This window comes from Nicotiana sylvestris, chromosome 12 (assembly GCF_000393655.2).
Source record: "Nicotiana sylvestris chromosome 12, ASM39365v2, whole genome shotgun sequence".
NCBI lineage: Eukaryota > Viridiplantae > Streptophyta > Magnoliopsida > Solanales > Solanaceae > Nicotiana > Nicotiana sylvestris.
Window position 1 is genome coordinate 19,766,088 of NC_091068.1, and position 25,539 is coordinate 19,791,626.

At 39.9% G+C, this 25,539-nt stretch overlaps 1 protein-coding gene across 1 annotated transcript; it reads left to right on the top strand.

Moving 5' to 3' along the window:
* The first annotated feature begins 22,834 nt into the window (after window positions 1-22,834).
* On the top strand, window positions 22,835-24,054 carry LOC138882761 (uncharacterized). The gene is made up of 2 exons (XM_070163391.1): window positions 22,835-23,300; window positions 23,345-24,054. The coding sequence occupies exons 1-2, from the start codon at window positions 22,835-22,837 to the stop codon at window positions 24,052-24,054; spliced, it is 1,176 nt and encodes a 391-aa protein (XP_070019492.1).
* Window positions 24,055-25,539: the final 1,485 nt, after the last annotated feature.

The window sequence follows — 25,539 nt, forward strand, 5'->3', positions numbered from 1 at the left end:
ATCCCCAAGCGTCAAATGGCCAGGATGCAACAGTCGGGTGCAACACTTCAGGAGGTTGATGAATAAAATTCGCATGGAATTGACAAGCCTTGCATCTTCGGGCGTAGTCCAAGCAATCGTTTACCATCGTTGGCCAATAATATCCCATCCTTTTTATATGAAAGTGGAGCTTTGGTCCAGACTGGTGTCACCCACATACTCCAGAATGTTCCTCTTGCAAAGCTTGGAGTGCTTCGTCTTCTCCTAGGCATCGCAAGAGTACTCCCTCGAATGACCTTCTGTATAGAGTATCCTTGTAGTGAAGGAAGCGAGGTGCGCGACGACGGATTTCAGTCCTTTTCCTCGAATTTTCTGGAAGTATCCCATAACATAAGTAGTCGATAATGGGTTGTTGCCATTCTTCTTTCTCAACTTCAGAAATAGCAACAAGATGCTTGAGTTCGTTTTCTTCACCTTCAGCCTCATTTGGTGGCGGTACTACCCATTTTTGGCAGACGGTAACTTGCGCTTGGTCAGGCAAGGCTAATGATGAAGCTAGAGTAGCTAAAGCATCAGCCTTCTTATTTTCTTTCCTTGGCACATGCTGAATAGTTACATCACCGAGCCACCCCATCAACTTTTTATCGTAATCATGATATAGGCGTAGTTCAGGCTTCTTGACCTCGTAACTACCCAAAAGCTGATTGACCACTAACTAGGAGTCACCAAAGACTTGCAATTGCAATTGCTTCATATCAACAACAACATTGTTGGAACAGAGTTGTGTCAAGGTGAAAGAGTAGGGAAAGACTTCACCTTGAGGAGTGACAAATACTACGCCAGCCCCGACTCCTCCCACGATGCGCAGCACCATCAAAGTACATCTTCCATGGAGGTTGAACTTCAATGACCATTGCGTCCTCATCAGGTAGTTCATCAGTTAGCTCCCAGTCATCAGGTATCGGATGATCTGCCAAGAAGTCCGCTAATGCTTGTCCTTTTATAGCCTTTTGAGGAATGTACACGATTTTAAATTGTTGAAACTGGAGGTACCACCTTGCTAGTCGATCACTAAGGACAGGTTTTGACATCACGAACTTGATGGGATTTGCTCTAGAAACCAAACGAACGACATGAACTTGAAAGTAGTGCTTCAACTTTTGAATTGAGAATACTAGCGCCAAACATAACTTTTCAATTGGTGAATAATTCAGCTCATTTGGTGTCATCATCCTGATCAAGTAGTAAAGAGAGATTTCTTTTCCCTCACTATTTTCTTGGGCCAACAGTGCTCCAACAGACCTTTCCTGCGCCGCAATGTATAGTATCAACGACTTTCCAGGTATAGGAGCTGCTAAAATTGGAGGCTTCATCAAGTAGGTTTTGATACTTTCGAAGGCATTGCTACAAGCTTGGTCCCACTTGAAAGGAACGCCTTTCTTCATGAGGTGACTAAATGATTGACACCTCCCAGCCAGGTTTGATATGAATCTTCTAAGGTATGCTAGCTTTCCTTGCAGACTTTTCAATTCATGGATATCTCGAGGCTCAGGCATTTTCAAAATGGCATCCACTTTGGCTTGATCAATTTTGATCGCTCGATGTCGGACAATGAAACCAAGGAACTTTCCAGAAGTAACTCCAAAGGCACATTTCAATGGATTCATCCTAAGTTGGTACCTCCGGAGCAATTCAAATACCATCCTCAAGTCTTTCATGTGGTCGCCCTTCTCTCTTGATTTCACCACCAAGTCATCAACATAGCATTCGACATTCTTGTGGAGAAGATCGTCGAAAATATTCTACATAGCCCTTTGGTAAGTAGCACCAGCATTCTTCAAGCCAAAAGGCATTACCTTGTAGCAATAAATACCCTTGGGGGTGCGAAACGCAGTAAGCTCTTCATCTTTTGGTGCCATGCAAATTTGGTTATAGCCCAACGAACCATCCATGAAAGACATTGCCTCGTAACCAGTAGTAGCATCGATCATCAGCTCTGGAATAGGAAGCGGGAATTCATCTTTGGGACATGCATTATTGAGGTCCCTGAAGTCAATGCATACTCGAATCTGACCATTCTTCTTCCTTATAGGGACAATACTTGAAACCCATGTCGGGTATTTAACTTCCCGAATAAATCCAGCTTCAATGAGCTTGTTAACTTCAGTTTCAATCAGGGGAACCAAGTCCGGCCTAAAACGCCTTTGAGCTTGTTTAATAGGGCGAGCACCATTTTTGACTGCAAGGTGATGGACTGCTACTTTCGGGTCCAAGCCAGGCATCTCTTTGTAACTCCAAGCAAAGACATCCCTGAATTCTTTGAGTAACTCAATATAAGTGTTCTCTTCATCCGCTTCTAGTAAAGCACTTAGGTAGGTGGGTCTTGGTTCCTCATCGGTGCCAAGGTTAACTTCTTTTAAGGCATCAACTGTCGTCTTCACTCCTTCTTCAAGTTTAGGTGGAGCATCTTTCGCATCTTCATCTTCTTGAGGGTCCCCATCATTGAAGGATATGTGATAACACGGCGAAACATCCTCCAATTTCGCATTATCTTCCATCGAAGACGAAACACCATTCTCGCCTTGTACAGTGACATGATACGAAGAACCTACACTTTCTTCATCTTCGTCACATTCCTTAGTATAGACCACAGTATATGGCTTTACCTTCAGTACTTCTTCACATGAAACCACCAGTTTTGTTTGTCGCCTCATTCTAGAAGGAACCAAACTTTGGAAATCCTTAGAGATCTCCTAGATTTTGGGTGAAGCGGGTGTTCTTATGCTTTGAAAGTTTCTCTGGAACTTGTTCCCCTTCTTTAGTGGACCCAATCTTTCAAACACAGAGGTCCTCACAGGTGATTTTCTAAGTCGATCAAAGACAGAAGGCTTGTTAGAACAGGCTGATTCATCTTCTACAGTGATATAATTGATGCTCGCCCTTCTTATTGAGATGCGCACTGGTGACGGTTGCTTATATCCCAAACCTTTATGTGGTTGCCTCGTTGCAGCTTCTGATGGGAGCTTCCCTAACTTTGATGGCTCATTGGGATTGTATCCAGCTTTTGCAAATAGCTTGTAAGTGTTAGGGTCAAAACCTTCATCTGTTCCCTTTGTAGGGAGTGCCACATTCTGCAAACGATTTTGGGCTACAAACCCTGAAAGCGGTATTGAGGACGACTTTACTGCCTCAATTCGTTTGACCGGAAACGTTAACTCCTTTAGCATGTTGGATTGGCGATTAGATGATTCACTTTCATCTTTCTTCCTTTTAGGAATATATTGGAGTGCCAGACTCACTTTCTTGCCATAAGACGTAACATTCCCTCTATAAGACTTATTCGCGTTGGGTTGTACCTCCTTACTAGCAGCTTTGGCTTCACCAGTAGTCACATCTTCTATTTTAGTTGAAGTATTTTTATTCTTGCTTTTCATGCCATCATCAGCTTTCAGCTCCTTCACAATACGATTCTTCAAGTAGAACTTTGCATCGGCGAAGTGTGACTCAGCCTCGGTGAATGGCTCATTATCAGCAACTACCTTCTTCTCGACTTTACCCTCGTAGTATTTTAAACATTGATGGTAGGTAGATGGAACTACTTTATTCTCATGTATCCAAGGCCTCCCAAGTAAAACATTGTATGAAGTCTTCGCGTCGATCACATACAGCCATGCACTTGATTGCATATCTTTAATAGTGATTCTCAGCCTGATCGCACCTATGGTTCTTTGCCCCCCTTGGTTGAATCCTTGGATCATCACATGACTTTCTGAGAGTTCGTTCATGGGAATACCAAGTTCTTTCACAGTGTGGATTGGCAAAATGTTCACTGAGGATCCTCCATCAACCAAAATTCAATTTACCCTTTCATCGCGCATATAGCAAACCAGGTACAATGGGCGGTTATGAGGAGTGTCACCTAGCAAAAGATCGTCATTTGTGAACGTGAACTTTTCCTCACAAGCATTAAATTCTTGAGGAGTAGACTCGATGGGCTTTTCCGAAGGTGGTGCCACCGGTAGGTCATCACTCTTTTCTTCCCCTTTGTCAGCATGGCAACAAGAGGTATCAATGCCCTCATGGGAAATCTTCGTGCGGAACCAACTTGGTAAAAACTCCTCCAAGGTCACTGGATTTCGTGGCTTTTGAGAATGGTGCATCTCCACTTTTGCTTTCTTCAAATGCCTAACTGGATTCTTTTTCGTTGGTCTTTTTACCATAATCTTCCTTGTCAGTTGTTCTATTGATTCTTTTCGTGGGCTCCTTTTGTGGTGCCTACGACGAGTCACCTGTGTCCAACCTTCATCATCATCAGGTTGATTGACTTCATCTTTGTCTCTCTCCAGTAATTCTTCATCTTTACTTTCTTTAAAACCACATAAGTCATCCTGACTGAATGAGCCAAAGGTGATAGAGACTTGGTTTGCGCTTGCTTTCTTATCTTCAAGCACGATCTTCTTTTCGCGAGCCAAATCCATGACTTTACCCTTGAAGACAAAGCACTTCTCCAGAGGGTGGCTTACAAGTCGGTGATATTTGCAGTAGTTTGGGTCATTTGTTTTCCCAGCTTCATTTGGTCGCTTTATCTCCGGAAGCTCAATGAGATTTAACTCGAGGAGTTCTTCGAAAATGGCTGGCACATCAGAATCCAGGAATGGGTACTCTTTTTCCTGCATTTCTTTTAGAGTCAACTTTCCACTTGGCTTGTCTTGAAAAGAAGTGGGTTTCATACTCTGCTTCTTGCTCACCTTCGTCGTGAACTTCATAGGTGACGTGTTGACATTCATAGCTTCTTTGCTTTCAAACTTGGGTACGAACTTGTTCCACTTCCTGACTTCTTGCTTGTCATTCGCATTGCAAGGTTCATAGATGGGTAGCCTTTCATTTCCAGCGGAGGCCATGCTCAATTCCATGTCATGGGCATGAGTTGCAAGTTCTTCAAATGCGCTAGGCTTGATACCTTGCAAGATCGCAATCCCCAATGCATGCCTTGTATGCACATCTCTATGCCTGAAGCTTCACTAAGCCTGTCTTTGCAGTTGAGGCTTGCGTTCCTCCAACGATTGATAAAGTCGATGATTGGTTCCTCCTTTCGTTGACGAGTATTTGTAAGCTCTATCATACTCACCGTGCGTCTTGTGCTATAAAGGTAATTGAGGAATTCTTGCTCTAGTTGATCCCAGCTGTCGATAGATCCAGCCTTGAGGTCCGTGTACCAGTCAAAAGCATTTCCTTTTAGCGAGCGGACAAACTACTTGATGAGGTAATCTCCATAAGTCCCAAAATTGTTGCATGTCTCCACAAAGTGCGCAATATGTTGCTTTGGATTACTTTTACCATCAAACTGTTGAAACTTCGGAGGTTGATAGCCAGCAGGCATCTTCAACATATCGACCCTTGCAGTGTACGACTTTGCATACGTAAGGGAGGATTTGGCAGCAACTTCATATTTGTTCTTAATGGTTCCTTCGATGAACTCCTTCAGTTGATCGATTGGAATCATCCCTTCAGATGAGACAGGGATAGCCTTAGTGGATGCTGCTTGTCTTGGGGGAGAGTCACTCTCTATAACTTCTGGGAACTTGCCGGGTGCATGGGTAGATTCTTCTTCCATCAAGATTCCCACCCTGTCTGTTAGCTTGTCAATTCTAGCCTCTTGATTTTGCATGCATTTGGTCAAGCCAGCGATTGCTTCCGTCAAGTTTGCCAACTGCTCCTCTACGGATGAAGTATTTGTTACCATAGCTTGCATGATTGTCGTGGACGACGGAGAGTAGCATGTATTTTCACACACATTGATCCTTGATCGGCTTACGCTATGTGGTGTAAGTGGGGAGGATCCATCACTTGAAGCATCATCATCTTCCTTCATAGTAGAGTGCTTGGATCCGGAGAGGTCAAGCAGAACAAGAGTTTTCTTGATCTTTTCAGCAACATTGCTTCCTCCTTCAGATGCGTTTGTGGAAGATCTTGCTCCTTTTGAGGATGAAAATCCGAAAACAGGGGTTGATGCGGACGGCACATGGGGTGCTTGTTGTCCTAAAGAGCTTGCTTTTCTCCTCGTAACTGGTCCGAAGCTTCCAAAGGTGACATCGAGGATGCTTTCCACATCAACATAGAACCTGGAGTTAGCAGTCTTGGTGGATGTTGATCTGGAGTTGATTTTCTTCGAAGCCATTTCAATGTTCTTGAATTTTGGTGATTGAAAAGTTGAGATGAGAGGTAGAGATTGTCCCACTGGGCGTGCCAGAATTTGTAGACAATAAATTTGCGTCAAGAAAATAAAATCAAGACCGAAAAATATCGCAACAATCGTAGTATTTTATTTCGAATATTTGAGTGTACAATCTCTACGATTCCTCTGATTCTACTTTTCTAGTATAAATTCAAGGGTCTTTGAGCTTGATCTTGAATTGTAATTTGATTTATCCATCGCGAACACTTTGATTGTTGCCACGAATTTTATCACAAACAAGTAGCCTTGATCTTGAACGCCTTGTATTTGATTTGACTTCGTTCTTGATTCTTGAATACTTGAATTGTTCTTCGTTCTTGAGCTTGAACTTAATTGCTTGAACTTGAACTTGATTTCTTGAACTTGAACTTGGTTGCTTGAAGCCTGAAACTTGTAGAGAAATTTGCTGCGTTTGATCCACGAGCTCTCTCTTGCTTCTTGTTATAACTTCTGGTCCTTTTTCTGAGTTATGAAGACCCCTATTTATAGTTGTGAAAGGGAGGAGTTATGATAAGAACAAACTCTTTCCGACCAATCAAATTGCAGTGTGACATGGCCGCATTCGATTGGCCAGAACATGTCACTTGCACACGTGGCGCGATTTCATTGGCCTTTTAGTGTGACTTGGTATGCCTTGTCATTTTGACACGTGGCATGATCCTATTGGCTCTTCCATTTGACTTGGCGCGCCACGTCATTTGACACGTGGCACCAAACTGGGCCTCTAGGAAGATGTCATCTTGGGCTTAATGAAGTGGTCTCATCACTTTAGCCCAATTAAATGGGCTAGTCCAATGGATTAAGACCTATTTATTTAATCCATATATATTTGATTTATATAATTAATTCAATTATATTAGCCCATAATATTTATTTGGACCAATATTATCTTGAATTTAAAATATAATCCAAATTATTTTATGGATTTAATTTTAAGTAAAATTCATATGCCTACACCATGCTTCCCTTTTAGTTTCAGCATTAACATTATATTATTTGAAATATCTCACAAAAGTTATTGTTGTTTAACTAATCTAATTTTGAATTCAAAACTATCGCATTTTGTTTGAACTTATTTTTTGAAAACTACATTTAGTTAAATATTTTGTGTGACATACTTTTATTGCAAATATTCAAAGATTTGTCAAATAATATGAATAAAGAAATCGATAATTTTGGCGTTTTAGAAATTTAAAAGTGAAGGTTGGTCCTACAACTCCTTGAAAAATAAAATCAATTTTTTTAATTATGAATCAATATTATACCAAATAATTTGATATTAGACACATCTAATAAAAAAATCCAATAAAATAGTTGATGAGAACTTTAAACTTATCTAAGTAATGGTTAAAATATTATTTGGCTTTACAATAAAAAAGGTATTGTTACACAAACAGCTATCCAAATTCATCAATTACTTTTTCTAGCCGATACATAAATTATACATTTATTATATATAGTTATACACATATTGTACATTAATTATATATATATATATTGTACATCCTTCGGGCTATTTTTAGTTGAAGAGATTAGGTAGACAACTATTTGTGTTAATTCTTCATTGCAAAAATGCTCACGTTTAAAAATTCACAAATAACAATATTAGTTAATCTAAGAAGTCTCGTATAATGCAAAGAGTTTAACATCTAATATTACTTTTAACATGGTTAATATTATGTGTTTTAAATCATTTAACTTAAAAGTTCAACTTTTAACGTAGTTTACTTTGCAAAGTTATTGCTAAGGAAAGTATTTTTATAAGGATAATTTTAAGTTCCTACATTTTATTCAAATAAGGAAAGATTTAATAGCTAAAATTTTAGTTGATTTTAAACAACTCAATTTTAAGAAAATAATTAAATGACTATTTTATTTTATGTGAACTATATTTTAAAATGGTAAAAAAGATGAACGACATTTCGCTAAAGGCTTTCGTGTTTTTAATATAGTATAGATAGATATAGGTTATATTCTACAAATTTTATATTGCTATTATTGAACCCTCTTGCTATTTGGACAAGAGGAGCTGCTCTAATGGTAAGCAACCTCCACTTCTAATTAAGTGGTTGTGAGTTAGGGAAGGATGTCGAAGGTCTATTGGAAATAGCCTCTCTACTCTAGGGCAAGAGTAAGGTCTGCGTACACACACCCTCCCCATACCCACTAAGTAGGATTATACTGAGTTGTTGTTGTTGTATTATTGAACCCTCTTGAACAAAGTTCAAACCTTGTAAAAATTGTTCAACGGGTTCAAAGTTTATTGGAGGTCGAGTGTTCGAATCTCCCAACTGCAGCTGTTGTTCGTTCTTGATTCTGTATATTTTTTCACATATATTTTCCACATGGAGACGTACAACCATCAATACTAACACAAGCGCCGTTAATTTATTTCCCTCCTACTTCATGTGTTTCTTTTTCTAATAATCTTTGTTTTCTATTTTAGTTTAAATTTGATGTTTTAACTCAAATCAAATAGTAAGAATTATATTATACCGTCTATTTACTTCAAGAAACCAAAATTATCTAGAAAGTTCTTACCATAAATTTTGATAAAATATGTAATTGAAACATTTGATATTATTTTTTTGTCAGTTAATCTTAAATTAGTTTATACTAAATAATTTATTGTCTTATACTATAATTGTTAGTTTATTTTATTAGTCCTCTTATCTTATACTTAGTTTCTATTAGTTTATATGTATCTCTTTTTCTTGTTGTCTTTTTTTTTTTTTGTAAATACAACTTTATCAAAATAAGATTTTTCGTAAATTCTCTCCGATACTTTATTTAACTTTAACAAAATTTTAAATTCTCTGAGGTAAAATTATTAGATTAAATAGATAAAATCTAAATATTTTTAGTTAAAGCAAATTAATATTTTAAAAATTCTAAATTTTTTGCCCAAATAATTTTTTATATTTTAAATAAATACTTTATTAGGCCCACGGCCGGGCCGGGCCAGCCCAGTCTAGCCCTAGTCAAGCCTTACAGGCCACGGGCTTACTCGTGCCGTGCTTAATTAAAAACTTTATTTTTAAATGAGCTCTAAAAATTCTAGCCCAATCTTACTAAATCACAGGCTGGGCTGGCCCAACATGCCAAATCCATATTGACTAGTCTACTGCCAGATGAACTTTGAATTTAGAATTCCCCATCTCCTCCTTTTGTTGTTCTTAATTGTGTCGACAGCACGTGCAGCAGACAAGTGGCAAGAGTGGTGGACCCAAAATTTTATACAAGCGGGTTCAGTAAATAAAGATATTAAATGACAATTGAAATATTAGAATATTACCCGGCACAACAAGAGAGATTTATGCAACACTTTTTTTTCCTTTTTGTTTTATAATGCTGCCACTAAATGAAAATTTTATGAAAGTTGAGGTCGATACCTTTTTTTAAAAAAATATAGCATCGGAATCAACATTTAGCATTGATGTACGCGTTCTTACCAAGTATAGAAGTTGCATCCATCCTGAAAATGTCTAAACACTTGTTACTACTCAAAATTGGTTGCACGACTTTTCCCAAACTCAAATTGGTAATATTTTTTATGTGAATTTGAATATTATTAGTTTTTAAAATTTAATTATTCTTAATATTTAACTGATTAATATTGCATATAGATTGTAGATATAGATAAAAGTGAAGATGTAAGACAACCTTATCACAAGCGGATTCAAATTTGTTTGATGAAGATTATGTGTTGGATATCCCATAAGCATTATGGATATTCTTTTGAATAGTTTATTTTGAGTTTTGACTTTTAGTGAATGAAATATAGTCTTGTCTTTTACCTTTTTATTGTGATATATTGGAGCAATATAAAAAATTATTATGTTTTAGCAAAATTTTTCTGATATGATATTTTTTAACTTTTAAATATTTATCTTTTTTTAGGTTAGTACTTAAAGAAATAATATAAAATTATACTTTAAAATATAACAGGTCGGCCCGTGGGGGCCCACGGCTCACATAGGATTGGGGTAGGATGACCATTATAAGGCTCATCAAAATGGTGGGCTAGCCCAGTTCAACACATCAATTGCTAAAGCCCACATGGACTTGGCTAGGCTAACCTGACCCAAACCATATTGACAACTCTAGCTGGCAGTGCAAGCCATAAGTCTTGATCAGAAGGTGTTCAGACATATAGATGCAATCCAAGCCATGAGTCTTGTCGGATTCTGAGATGTGGGCCCGGGGGCCGGGTTTGACTGAATTTTGGGATTTTGATTTGAATTGATAATTTTTCATTTGGAATTGATTAATTGGCCTATATTGATTGTGTTGCATTGCTTCTGGTTAGATTCGGGACGTTTGGAGGCCGATTCCAGAGGCAAAGGCGTAGCAGAGTAGGATTTGGCTTGGTTTGAGGTAAGTAACGCTTCCAAACTTGGTTATGAGGGTTCGAAACCCCGAACGTTGTGCTATATGATTTGTATTGAGGTTACGCAAATGCCAAGTGATGGGCGTGTGGGCGTGCACCGTGAGAATTGTGGTATGTTCATTCTATGGCACCACTTAGTGACTCTTTCTTGCTGATATCCGTGTTGTGATTAAGGGATTAAGTAATAGAACTATAAATCTTGCTAATTATCATATTAGGGATTCACGTTAATACTATTGAAACCCGAGTGGTCGCTTCATGCTGTCATTTCATTACTTTCATTGATATTTTGTACTCATTCTTGTTCATGCATATCATATTATGTCTTAGTCTCGGTTATTATCATTTGGCACATCATATTATTATTTTGGGCTAGTATTATGGCATTGTGAACCCGTGTATGTGAGACTGGAGAGTGATGACTGAGCAAGGCCGAGAGCTTGATTATGAGTGACAGTTATGGGATCGGGCTACACGCTGCAACAGATTATTGATTATGCCTTCGTTGGCTTGTTATAGCTCTTGGGCTGAAAGAAGCCCCCCCGGAGTTTACACACCCCCCAGTGAGCGCAGTTGATATTATTGAGGGATGGATCTTCCCTAGACATGGATCTTGTCTGAAGTACTTATACCTGGAGATGAATCTTCTCCATAGGGCTGAAATGGCATCCTCGGTACTGGGTGACTGTTGTCAGTGATGTGTATATATTCCGGGATGGATCTTCCCTGGGTCGGATGGCCATATATAGTACCAAGTGCTTGAGCACTTGAGAGTGGAGGTACATGGTATATTTTCATGCTTTCTGTACATTGGTACATAAGATTTGCTGATCTTTATACTTCACATTGTTCATATTTGTATCTACTTACTGTTGAGCTGAATACTTGAACTGCAAGCATGCCTACTTTACTGTACAGTTTAATTGTGCTTACTTGTTGAGGTTTAGTTCGTCACTACCTGTCAGTCCATAGTTTGGACTTGTTACTTACTTAATTGGTGTACTCACGTTACCCCCTGAACCATGTATGTAGATCCAGGTATCTCAGGCCACAGTAGCGGCTGTTGACTATTCCAGACGCAAATTTCACTGGAGATAGCGAGGTAGTTGCATGACGTTCGCAATCCCGCCTTTCCCCTTCTTTATCTTCCTTCTAGTATACTTTGGCTATTTTCAGACTATTTTGGTCTTCTTATGTTTTTGGAACAAGCGTAGTATTACTCATGACTTAGTGACACCCGGGTCGGGCTTTTATTTTCTGCATTTTGGTTTTCGATTTTATATATTATATGGAATTTCAGTTGAAAAAGGTTGTTATTAAGTTTTTAATGAAATGTTGAATTGTTTTGGGAATGTGTCGGCTGACCTAGTTCCATGATAGGCGCCATCACGACCGGGTTGGTTTTGGGGGTCGTGACAGTGGTAATAATTAATAATGATAGATGGTGGTAGTAGTTGTGGTTGTGATTGAGGAAAGTGATGGTAGTTTATAATGGTGGACAATGCCGGTCTATGGTTGTTGATGTTGATGGGATGGTTAGTTTTGGTAGTCGAGGTGGATGAGTTTGTGGTTGTATGGTTGAGAATCATGGTGGTGGGGGTAGTGGGGATGGTTAAGTGTTAGCCCCTAATAATGAGACTTGACGACTGCGGACAGAATTCGTGTCAAGGGCTTGTACATTGCCCCTTGACATGGGTTTGTGGGAATGTTGGCAAAGCAATGTGCAAAGCTGGGTGTGTGTCTAAGTTGGTGATGGACTTAGACAAGTCAGCTAGGCAAGGCACCTTGAGTGTTGGCAAGGCAGCCTTGGTTCGTGGGCATCGGCAAAGGCAACGAAGGCGCATGGCACTTGACAAAGGCATGCGTGGATCAGTGGGACGACTAAGTTTGTGGCAAGGCATGGCTATGAACTATGGGCGAGGCATGGTCCAAAATGAGGCAAGGCAGGAGTCTAAGTATGGGCAAAAGCTGGAAGGCAAGTGTGCAAAGCATGTGACGGAAGAGGTGTGCAAGGCATGTGCTTTGAAGTGTGCAAAGCACATGTGCAACTGACTCAAATGCTGAAGACAAGTCCAATTTCGTGGGAAGAGTTTGAATTTGAATTCAAACAGATTGGTTATGCTTGTTTGTAGGAATGTCATGTGCATGGCACATTGTCTTAACTGCCCCAACTGCCCCTTTGTAAAACTGCCATAGGCAGGCCCCTTTTTGTATGTGCATTCGTTTTGGGAAGAAGGCAAGTAGCATATTGTGAGCCTTTCCTAACGAGAGTCCTTTTTGTATTCTGCGAGAATAATAAAGGTTGGGTCATTTTACCCGTAATACTGTGTGTGTGTTAGATTGGCTAAGTCTGAATAATTCTAAGTGTCAGGCTGTGTGCGTGTATGCGAAAAACGTAAGGCTGAGTGGCTGTGTGATTAGCTACTGCCGCGCAGTGTCAATAGTGCGAAAATTGGCCCTGTGACAACTGGTATCAGAGCTTTGGTCGTGATTTGTGGCCATGGCTGCTGGATCAACGTCTGATTTGCGGGATCGAGTGCAAAGGCTAGAGGCGCTGATCGGTGTTACTGATGATCCTTTAGACTTGGCAGATCTTATTACAGAGATTTACCGTTTAAAGGATGGCATGGACCAGTTTCGTGAAGATATCCAGCAATCCTGCGAGGCTACGAATGGTCAAGTTGAAGAACTGAAGAAGGAGATCGAAACTTTGAACACTGAAATTACTGTTCTTCGAAGGGCATTGGCTGCTCCAGTCCAAGGCAATGAAGAACGTTCAAAAGTTAAGATCCCTGACCCTAAAGCGTTTGGTGGAGCGCGCAGTGCTAAGGAATTGGAAAACTTTCTGTGGGATATGGAACAATACTTTATTGCTGCCAAAGTTCCGGACGGAGAGAAAGTCACAATTACAAGCATGTACCTAACGGGAGATGCTAAATTGTGGTGGAGAACCCGCATGGCTGATGATGAAAGTGCGGGCAGACCCAAGATCGATACATGGGTAAAACTTCGAAAGGAAATGAAAGATCAATTCCTGCCTAGCAACGCATCTTGGCTTGCTAGGGATCGTTTGAAGCGCTTGCGGCAAACAGGTTCAATTCGTGACTATATTAAGGAATTTTCTTCCTTAATGCTGGATATACAGAACATGTCGGAGGATGATAAATTGCATAACTTTATTTCTGGAATGCAAGCATGGGCACAAAACGAACTTAGGAGACAGAATGTGAAAGATCTCCCGAGTGCGATTGCTGCAGCGGATTCTTTGGTGGATTATCGCAGTACCCGTAGTCTTTCTGAAATTCCTTCTACTTCGAAACCTAAGAAAAGGGTGGAGAAGAAAGGGGAATGGAGGAAGGAAATTCGAAAAGAAGTTGTGGAAAAGGGCAAGGCTGTTGAAGGACCTGCTAGAAACAAAGAGGCATCGCAAACAAAAAGAGCGATGGGTGCTGGACGTGCGGAGGACCTCATCTTGCCAAAAACTGTCCGAATCGAGAAAGGGTCAATGCATTGCTTGCTACAGAAAATAATCGGGATGGAGAAGGTCAAGAAGTTGCTGCTGCCTTAGTAAATCCTTTGCAATTGTTGAATGTTATCTCGTTGGTGAATGCCACAAGCAACGAGACTAATCCTCATTCCTTGCTGATTCACATCGAAATGAGAATTGGTGACAAAAGTGTGATAGCTATGGTGGATACTGGCGCTACTCACACCTTTGTTTCAGCCAATTTGGTGCATAAGTATGGATTGAAGGTAACTAAATGCCCCTCTTACATGAAAACTGTGAATGCCAAAGCACAAGCCATTGTGGGTATGGCTTATGATGTTCCTATGTCTGTGGGGAACTGGAAAGGGAAAGTCAATCTGATGGTGATTCCTCTCGAAGAATTTGAGATTATTCTCGGGATTGACTTTATGCGGAAACATCGCTTCGTTCCAATGCCTCATTTGGACGGGGTGATGATCATGAATGAAATGTCTCCTGGTTTTGTAAAGGTTGTTCATCCTTATGGAAGAGAAGAAACTCAACGGAAGGCTTCATTGATTTCTGCCATGATGGTCGAAAAAGGGTTGAAAAGGGGAGATGATACTTTCCTTGCTGCTATGGTTGAGGTGAAGCCAGATGTGAAGGTTGAAGTGCCGGACTGCGTTGCTCAAATTTTGAGTGACTTTGCTGATGTGATGCCATCGGAGTTGCCTAAGAATCTGCCACCACGGAGAAATATTGACCACAGGATAGAACTGATGCCGGGTTCGATGCCTCCTGCACAACCTCCTTATCGTATGGCGCCGAAAGAGTTGGTCGAATTGCGGAAACAATTGAACGAGTTACTTGATGCAGGACTTGTTCAGCCATCAAAAGCTCCCTTTGGTGCACCTGTTTTATTTCAAAAGAAACAGGATGGTACGCTTAGGATGTGTGTTGATTATAGGGCATTGAATAAGGTGACTGTGAAGAACAAATATCCGGTTCCTTTGGTGCAAGATCTGATGGACAGATTGAGCAAGGCTTGTTGGTTCACAAAGCTTGATTTACGGTCTGGGTATTGGCAGGTACGGATAGCTGAAGGTGATGAGTCTAAAACTACTTGTGTTACAAGGTATGGCTCATACGAGTTCCTTGTTATGCCGTTCGGATTGACAAATGCCCCTGCTACGTTTTGCAACCTGATGAATGATGTGTTGTATGAATACTTAGATGACTTTGTCGTTGTCTATTTAGATGACATTGTTATCTATAGTCGGACATTGGAGGAACACTTGTTTCACTTGATAAAGGTACTGTCTCGTTTGAGGGAGTACAAGCTTTATGTGAAGATGGAAAAATGCGAATTTGCTAGACAGGAGATCAAATTTCTTGGGCACTTGGTCAGCAAAAATCAAGTGCGAATGGACCCGAACAAGGTGCAAGTCATTGTGGAGTGGCAAGCACCTAATTGTGTGAAAGAATTGAGGTCTTTCCTCGGGTTGTCCAATTATTACAGGAAATTCATTGCGGGTTACTCAAAGAAAGCTGCTCCTTTGACAGATTTGTTGAAGAAGAATGTTAGGTGGGATTGGTCAGAAAAATGCAGTGTCGCATTTGATGTGTTAAAAGAAGCCATTGCCTCAGAACCTATCTTGCGGCTTGCTGATTTTGAGTTGCCATTTGAAGTTCATACTGATGCATCCGACAAGGCTGTCGGAGGCGTGTTGGTTCAAGAAGGCCATCCTGTGGCCTTTGAAAGTAGAAAGCTGAATGAAGCGGAGCAGAGATATTCTACTCATGAAAAGGAGATGGTTGCTGTTGTTCATTGCTTGCAAATCTGGCGTGTTTACTTGCTAGGAACAAAATTTGTCGTGAGAACGGACAATGTGGCTAATACTTTTTTCAAAACACAGAAAAAGTTGAGTCCAAAACAAGCACGTTGGCAAGAATTTCTAGCGGAATATGATTTTGTGTGGGAGCACAAGCCAGGAAAACACAACCAGGTTGCGGATGCATTGAGTCGTAAGGAAGTCTTTGCTGCTGTTTATTCCATTACACGACTTGAGTCTGATTTTCTTGATAAGATCAAGTCAGTTGCTGTGAATGATCCATTGTACATAAAAACAATGAATCACGTGAGAGAAGGTACTGTGAGGAGGTACTGGATCGAGGACGATCTTCTCCATTTTAAAGGGGGGAGAATCGTTGTACCACTTGGTGATGGACTGCGTCGTGAATTACTGCATGAGACGCATGATACACTTTGGGCTGGTCATCCAGGCATTGAGAGGATGATGGCACTGTTGTCACGATATTATTTCTGGCCAAAGATGGAACAAGACGTAGAAGCTTATGTGAAAAGCTGTCTTATATGTCAACTTGATAAAACAGAACGGAAGAAAGAGGCAGGTTTGTTGCAACCTCTGCCAATTCCTGAAGAAACATGGCAATCCGTTTCAATGGATTTTATCAGTGGATTCCCCAAAGTCAATGGGTTGGCTTCGATTATGGTAGTGGTTGACAGATTCTCTAAATATGCTGTTTTTATAGCTGCTCCAACGGAATGTCCCTCTAAAGTCGCTGCAGAACTATTCTTCAAAAATGTGGTGAAGCATTTCGGGATGCCAGAGGATGTTGTGAGTGATAGGGATGCACGGTTCACAGGCAAATTCTGGACGTACTTGTTCAATTTGCTAGGCACAAACTTGAAGTTTTCGACGGCGAACCATCCCCAAACTGATGGCCAAACCGAACGAATCAACCACTTGCTAGAAGAGTACTTGAGGCATTTCGTGACTGCAAGTCAACGAAATTGGACTGAGTTGTTAGACTGTGCACAATTCTCTTACAATTTGCATAAGTCTTCGGCTACAGAAAAGAGTCCATTTGAGATCGTTTTGGGAAAGCAGCCAAGGCTACCAACAAAGATGGTGCAACAGAAGACTGGTGGGAAATGTCCAGCTGCATATCGTTATGGGTTTGATAGGCAGACTATGATGGATGAAGCAGCAGACAGTTTGAAAGTGGCTCAGAAACGCATGAAAAAATATGCTGATCAGAACAGGCGTCCATTGGAGTTCAAAGTGGGCGACAAAGTGTTGTTGAAGCTTACTCCTCAAATCTGGAAGAAGATTGATAGCAGGGTAAGGCATAGAGCATTGGTTTCAAGATATGATGGTCCGTTTGAAGTTGTTGAAAAGGTGGGTGAAGTTGCTTACCGTTTGAAGCTGCCGGAAAGAATGAAAATACACCCAACTTTCCATGTGAGTTATTTGAGGCCTTATGTGGAAGATCCTGAAGATCCGGATAGGCACAAAATCAAGAAAGCTCCTCCTGAAGTGCGCAATCAGATTGAGGACGAGATTGAGAAAATTCTGGACCACCGGGTACTTGGGATGCACAAAAAGAATAGGCGGACAGAATTTTTAATTCAATGGAAAGGCAAGCCCGAGGCTGATGCAACTTGGGAGAAGGGTAATTCATTATGGCAATTCCAAGATCAAATTGAGGACTATCTGAAATCAACCTCGACGAGGGCGTCGAGTTCAACAAGTGGGGGTGGTTTGTTAGCCCCTAATAATGAGACTTGACGACTGCGGGCAGAATTCGTGTCAAGGGCTTGTACATTGCCCCTTGACATGGGTTTGTGGGAATGTTGGCAAAGCAATGTGCAAAGCTGGGTGTGTGTCTAAGTTGGTGATGGACTTAGACAAGTCAGCTAGGCAAGGCACCTTGAGTGTTGGCAAGGCAGCCTTGGTTCGTGGGCATCGGCAAAGGCAACGAAGGCGCATGGCACTTGACAAAGGCATGCGTGGATCAGTGGGACGACTAAGTTTGTGGCAAGGCATGGCTATGAACTATGAGCGAGGCATGGTCCAAAATGAGGCAAGGCAGGAGTCTAAGTATGGGCAAAAGCTGGAAGGCAAGTGTGCAAAGCATGTGACGGAAGAGGTGTGCAAGGCATGTGCTTTGAAGTGTGCAAAGCACATGTGCAACTGACTCAAATGCTGAAGACAAGTCCAATTTCGTGGGAAGAGTTTGAATTTGAATTCAAACAGATTGGTTATGCTTGTTTGTAGGAATGTCATGTGCATGGCACATTGTCTTAACTGCCCCAACTGCCCCTTTGTAAAACTGCCATAGGCAGGCCCCTTTTTGTATGTGCATTCGTTTTGGGAAGAAGGCAAGTAGCATATTGTGAGCCTTTCCTAACGAGAGTCCTTTTTGTATTCTGCGAGAATAATAAAGGTTGGGTCATTTTACCCGTAATACTGTGTGTGTGTTAGATTGGCTAAGTCTGAATAATTCTAAGTGTCAGGCTGTGTGCGTGTATGCGAAAAACGTAAGGCTGAGTGGCTGTGTGATTAGCTACTGCCGCGCAGTGTCAATAGTGCGAAAATTGGCCCTGTGACATTAAGTATGGTGGTGGTGGGTGGCATGGTGATAGTTGATAATGGTAAGTGGTGACGATAATTAATAATGAATGTGGATGATAGCATCTTAATGAATTAAGTCTTTGTTATAGATCTTAATCATACAGACTTATTCAGACCTATTAAGTGGTTGTAAAGTAAAAAAAAAAAGCAAACACATTTAATGATTATGATTCAGACTTAAAAAATAAACGCAATTAATGTGTGAGATCTGAATGATTAAGATTCAGACATCTATTAAGTGCAAATAAATGAGGCCTTAGCCTAGGGCCGTAGCCGTAGCTTGCACCATACCTACACCCAGGGTGCTCTTTCTTGGCGAAATTTGAGAGTCTACTAGTTGTATACGGTTAAAATAGGGCTTGCCCGATTTTGCCATTTAATCGAGACCAGAGAATCACGTCGAGGTTTAGTCTCATAATGGGTCAGGTTAGAGCACGAAGATAAGGTATCGAGCTCGAGAATAGAGGTGCTCGCCGAGATCGAGGCCAACGACGATCGAGACCATATATGACCGACTTCGAACGAAGCGCAATAACAGAAAGGTGAGGTACCCGTAACAGCAGAAAACCATAACGGAAATTCCGGAACAGATCAAATCAAGGGCGGTTATTTAGGCTAATCATGTGATTTACTTCTGTAATTAGAGTTATACCTTAATTATGAATCCTCTACTATATAAAGAGGGGTCCTCATCATTTGTAGACACCTTACATTCACACAGATCAAATCAATATAATATTCTCTCTTTAATTTACATTCTCTTGTTTATCAGTTTGCTGCTTTTTAACTGTTCTACTAAGCTCGAGGGTATTCCAACTTGAGTGCTCTACTCTAACATTGGTTTGCTTTACATTATCATCAATTTTCATTACTTATCTTTACGTCTCTCAATTGGTATTAAGTGAAATCACATATCTTTAAAACTACAATACAAGTTTAATTGTTATTCAATTTTTAGGGTAAATACTAGTACGTGTGGGCACATAGCCTACGACACAGTCTACACATGGCCATGTAGCGTTCCACATAGCCTACGTCCCGTTGTTGGGCGCGTAGCTGCTTTTTCACTCTTTAGTAAAAGGTCATAATTTATTGTAAAATGTACAAATGAAGAACAGTTTAAAACGTTGAAAATTAGACTCGCGGAACTTTCATTTTATGGATCATGCACCATGCAAGTCTTCGTATCTTGGGAGTTATACTCATTTGAAATTAGATCTTGTGCAAACTCGTTTGAAACTTTAGTCCATTGTGTAATTTCCGACTTGGCTAAGTCTTAAGGCTCTCCGTAGACCCTAAATCACTTCCAATACACTTCTTACACTTTATCATCATAATCATATGATTTGGTGCTAGTCCATAGTCTCTTTTGGTATGCAAAATGCTACTTCTAATCGCCGTTGGCTCACTTTAAAGTCTTATACTTATAGGAAAATTTTAAGGGGCCTTACAGTCCAGACATGTCAGAATTTTGTAAAGTATATATGTAACTTTCTACACTATTACAGTAGCACGATCCTCAAAGTAAAAAGTTGAGAGATAAATAACATTATATGCTTAGGGATTTTATTACCTTTAAGCCAATCAAGTTAATTCCCAGGTCTCTTAGACGTAACTGGAATTAGGATCAGGAGTTATATAGGAAGGACTTATTCAATATTTTGTTTCATTACTAACATAATTATAAGTCAAATAAATATTTTAAATTTCATATCTAGTCAAACATTAATATGTAAAGTGACACAGAGCAAGTATAAATCTTCTGCATCTCATGAGTCATTATTAACAACTGCGTTTGTTCCAAACATTTTGAGCTGCCAACTAATTAGTTTATTATAGTTGTCGGAATGGTTTTGAAATAGAAGTTGAGTTCTTGCGTACAATTCATCGTCTGAAATTGTCACGATCCAAGTCCATGGCACATATTGTCTGCTTTGGACCTAGCCCCACCGATTTATTTTTATAGACTACGTCATCTCGAGCCTTAAAAGTGCGTGTACTATATGAACTTATTTCATACCTTATATAACTATTCACTTTCTTCTCCAATATGCGATTCGCCTAAAGTGACATGTTTAGACGATTGCCGGTCTTGCTTGCCTGCCCTCATCAGCTCGCCTCCTATTCCAAGTTGTTGACTGGTCAATTAATTTTCTTCTCCTCCTCAGTTGTGCAGATGCAAAAGTTGAAGAAAAAAATGGATCCAAATTGCAACTGCGCATATAAAATACAAATTTAATACAAGATTTAACACATATATACAACAAAATGCCTACTCTAGAAAGTGGGGAAGGCCAAAAGCCAAGGGAATCAAGTGGTACTATATCAACCTTATCATGTTCAATTAATTTAAGAAAAGGTATTAGAAAAGTAAAAGATGACAAAACTGTTTTCTGTAGCTAATAGAACTTTTCGTTTTCCTTTGGTAGGTGGTAATAATTTAACTAAAGATTTCTGCACTTCCCTTACTGGAGCTCATCAGTACTGACTTTTCATCCCTCTTCCATTTCCCTCCACCATTAGAAAGAACATCAAGTTCATTAAAGCAAAGGAAACGATGGTCGGCTTTGAGAGAGAGACTGATATGTGATGGGTTTACAATGTCTTAACCTTATGTTTTGATGTTCTAATAAATTTACTGTCAAAGAACGAGATAAGGAACCTGACACACATGATACACATCGCAAATCAGCGGACTCCAGCTAATGTGAACTGCTACAACATCAGAAGATAGAGAATCAACGCAGGGACCTGATACCCTTGTGTTTCCCTGACAACAGTATGAAGTCAACTGTGTACAGCTGGAAAGTGACTACCTGCACTGTACACAGAAACAGTGCAGCACAGTTCTGCAGTCACTTGTCCTTTGACCAATCAAGTGATTACATCATTCAAGTGATGTCATCCAAGTTGTATTAACTAAAGTATTACAACAAAATATCACTTGAACACTTGAGAATTCATCCCAAGCATTCAAGCCATCTAATATTCGAGCATTCAATTCTCAAGTGCATCAAGAATAAAGTTTAACACTAATACGGACTAGTTCCTAAATCTAGTATCTTGTTGTCTTTAGTTGAGTTGTAACTTTGTAATTGTTCTTCATTGTAATTCCTACTTTGTTTATCTAGAAGCGTTGCTTAGGAACCCCTTGTAAAACCATAAATCCTTAGTGTTTGTGTCGTGACTAGAGTTAGTCATGAGTTGAAGTCTTTGTAATAGGTGTATTGCAAAGTGGCTTGTAATAGGTGTATTGCAAGTTAATAAGGGATTAAGAGTTTAATTCCTAGATTGCATAGGCTGTAATCTAAAGTTGCTCGTAGTAAAGTTGAAATCCTACTAGTGTAGGTCGTTGTTTTTTATCCCTTTGAGCGTGGATTTTCCCACGTAAAACTCCATGTTTTACTTACTTACTATTTCATTAGCATTCTCAGTGGAAACTCTTAATATGACCTGGTCTCTCTATAGTTTGGTGGACTCATATAAACTATCAATTGATATCAGAGCGGGTTCCTCCTATCAGGCTAACACCTAGGAAGGATCCTTATGGCTGCTCCACCAAATTTTGAAGAAGGCCAGTCTATGTATAGACCACCCAGGTTCAATGGGCAATAATATGAGTGGTGGAAGACAAGAATACATGATTTTATCATGGCTGAAGATTCTGAGTTGTGGGATGTTATATATGATGGTCCTTATGTCCCAACAAAGAATGTCGGAGATATTCCATTGACGATTCCAAAAACCAAGAAAGAATACACCGATGCAGATAGGAAAGCTGTGGAGAAATTTTCGTGCCAAGAAAATTTTAGTGTGTGACATAGGGTCTGATAAATACAACAGGATCTCAGCTTGTCAATCCGCCAAGGAGATATGGGAAGCTTTGCGAAAAGCACATGATGGAACCACTCAAGTAAAGCAATCTAAGATTGATATGCTTACCACTGAGTATAAGCTCTTTAGGATGAAAGACTATGAATCTATTCAAGACATGCAAACAAGATTCACCTCCATCATAAATGAGTTACACTCACTTGGTGAAGTCATTCCCAGGAACAAGCTCGTGAGAAAAATTCTTAGTATCTTGCCTAGTTCATGGGAGAGTAAAGTGAATGTTATTACTGAAGCAAAGGACTTGCAGGATCTGACCATAGATGAGCTAGTTGGAAATCTGAAAACCTACGAAATGAAGAGGAAGATAAACAATGAAAGAAGAGAACCAAAGAAGGAAAAGAACCTAGTACTCAAAGCTAAAAGCAATGACTCAAAGCTGAAAGTAATGACTCAAAGCTGAAAGCAATGACTCAAGTGACGAGGACAGTGACATGGCTTACTTAACCAAAAGGTTTCAGAAGGTGGTCAGAAGAAATAGAGGAATACTAAAAAAGGGCAACTCCAGCAGACCAAAGAATTATGACCTCTTTCATAAATGTGGAAAGCCAGGGCATTTCATCAAAGATAGCCCTCTCATGAAGCAAGAATACTTCAAATACAACCCTGATAAAGTAGAAAAGAGGAACCTGGTTCCTGACAAACACTTCAAAAGGAAGAGATCTACTGACAATGTGGTGAAGCAAGCTCTTGCAGCATGGGGAGATTCCTCCAGTGAGTCTGAAGAAGAAACTGATACATGTGACAATTCCATGATGGCAGTTGACAGTGAAGGAAATGAATATGATTTAATATTTGTTTTGATAGCTCAATCAAACGATAATGAAGATGATGACAATGATGAGGTAAACTTCATGGATGTTCAGAGAAATTTGAAATCCTACTCCCCTAAAAACTCATGTTATTAGAAAATGTATTAATTGATGACTATCATAGTCTTGTAGATGCTAAAGATGTCTTGACCATAGAACTAGAAGCTGAACAAACTAGAGATGATTTGGTAGTGTGTGTAGTTGATCTTAAGGAAAGAATAAGTAATCTGGAGAATGAAAAGGTGGTTCTAACTGAAAAAATTGTTAGTGTAGAACATGAAAGAGATGATTTGGTGATTGTAGCTGTTGACTTAAAGGAAACCATTGAGAATTTCAGTAAAGAAAAAGAAGACTTAGTGGAAAAAGTGAATGCTATTGAGCAGGAGAGACATGACCTTTTAGTAGTGATTATAGACTTAAGGAAAACAATAGAGGAACTTGGAGCTGAGTGTAGGCCTGGAAATTCTGAAAAAGGGAAAGAGATAGATAGTGAGGCACACATTAAGTTTGAAAAAGAGTTAATTGTTGTGAGAACTAGTTTGTGTGTTGAACTTGAGAAAAATAGGCAGCCCCAAGAAGAACTAGAAAGAGCAAAGAATGATCTTAAGAAGTCCCTTATATGGACCTGGTCCTCGGAAGCTATTACTGCCATGTATGTTAATAATAGTGGTAACAGGCAAGAAATAGGGTTTCAAAAGGAGAGAACTCCTTATAATCCGCATAGCAAATATGTTACTGTACTCGATAATTGGTTGTGCAACTATTGTGGGAACAATGGGCATTTCAAGGAAAATTACCAAACCAGGGTTCAGTCTCTGCAGAAAAACAAAGCTTTTGCTTAGAGAGTAACTGCTGAAAGGGACCAGGTGCCACTCATAAAAAAATGAATGTTACATGCATAGACCGAAAGAGCACTTATTCATCCTCTTGCTTATTACAAGGGACCCAAACTTGTTTGGGTTCCTAAATCTAACCAGTGATCTCCTTGTGCAGGGAACAGTGAAAGGAAGTAGTCAACAATGATTCATGGACAGTGGTTGCTTAAAGTACATGACTGGAAATACTATAGACTTTCTTTCACTAAAAGCCCTGCAAGGAGGAAATGTATCCTTTGGAAATGGAAAAAGGGGTACATTCTTGGTGTTGGAAAAATTGAAAAGTCACTCACTCGCTCAATTGGGAATGTGTACTATGTGAATGGTCTTAAGTACAGTCTCTTGAGTATTTCACAGATTTGTGATAAAGGAAACAAGTTGGAGTTCTTGTCCAAGATATGCACAGTTACAAATCTGGTAACCAGTAAAGTGGTACTTGTGGCCAAAAGATACAAAAACATCTATGTTGCTGATTTTGAGTCTCTACAAAGTGGAGATCTGAGTTGCTTGAAAGCTATTGATGATGATGCTGAAGTGTGGAACAGAAGACTAGGGCACACAAGCTTCTCTCTTTTGAATAAACTGCTTCAGAAGGGCCTGGTTCGTGGTCTGCCCATGTCAAAGTTCAAAGAACACAAAGTTTGTGATGTTTGTGCTAGAGGGAAGCATGTGAAGTCCTCATTCAAGTCAAAGAAAGAAGTGAGCACCTCAAAATCACTCGATCTCCTTCATATGGATCTGTGTGGCCCTAAGCGAGTGCAAAGCAGGGGAGGAAAAAGATACATCTTTGTGATAATGGATGACTACTCCAGATTCACTTGTACTTTGTTTTTGAGAACAAAAGATGAAACCTTTGAAGTATTCGTAGCCTTTGTGAAGAAAATCCAAGTGAAGATGGAATCGAAAGTAGCATGCATTAGATCAGATCATGGAACAGAGTTTGACAATGCCAATTTTGATGAATTCTGTTATGAGAATGGCATTACTCACAACTTCTCATCCCCAAAACTCCCTAGTAAAATAGAGTTATGAAAAGGAAGAACAGAACTCTTGAGGAAATGGCAAGAACAATGTTGATCAACGGTGGGATTGCTAAGAACTGCTGGGCTGAAGCTGTCAACACTGCCTGCTACTTGGTGAACAGGTGCATGATCAAATCTCTCCTGAATAAAACCACCTATGAGTTGCTGAATGGAAGGAAACCCAAACTGACTCACCTAAGAACATTTGGGTGCAAATGTTATGTTCTCAATAATGGAAAGGATCAGCTTGGAAAATTTGATGCCAAAAGTGATGAAGGAATCATTTTGGGGTACTCTTCTCAAAGCAAAACATACAAGATATACAACAAGCAGACTCAGTGTGTTGAGGAAAGTATTCACATAATCTTTGACGAGTCCTATCCCTCTTGTGAGAAAATCAACAAGGATGATCAAGATGGGGAGCCCTTGC

Bases quoted from the DNA above. Each gene is read 5' to 3' on its own strand.
- LOC138882761 (XM_070163391.1), top strand. From the start codon at position 22,835: ATGGCTTACTTAACCAAAAGGTTTCAGAAGGTGGTCAGAAGAAATAGA. The intron at 23,301-23,344 runs GTTATTAGAAAA...ATAGTCTTGTAG, and splicing joins CTACTCCCCTAAAAACTCAT to ATGCTAAAGATGTCTTGACC.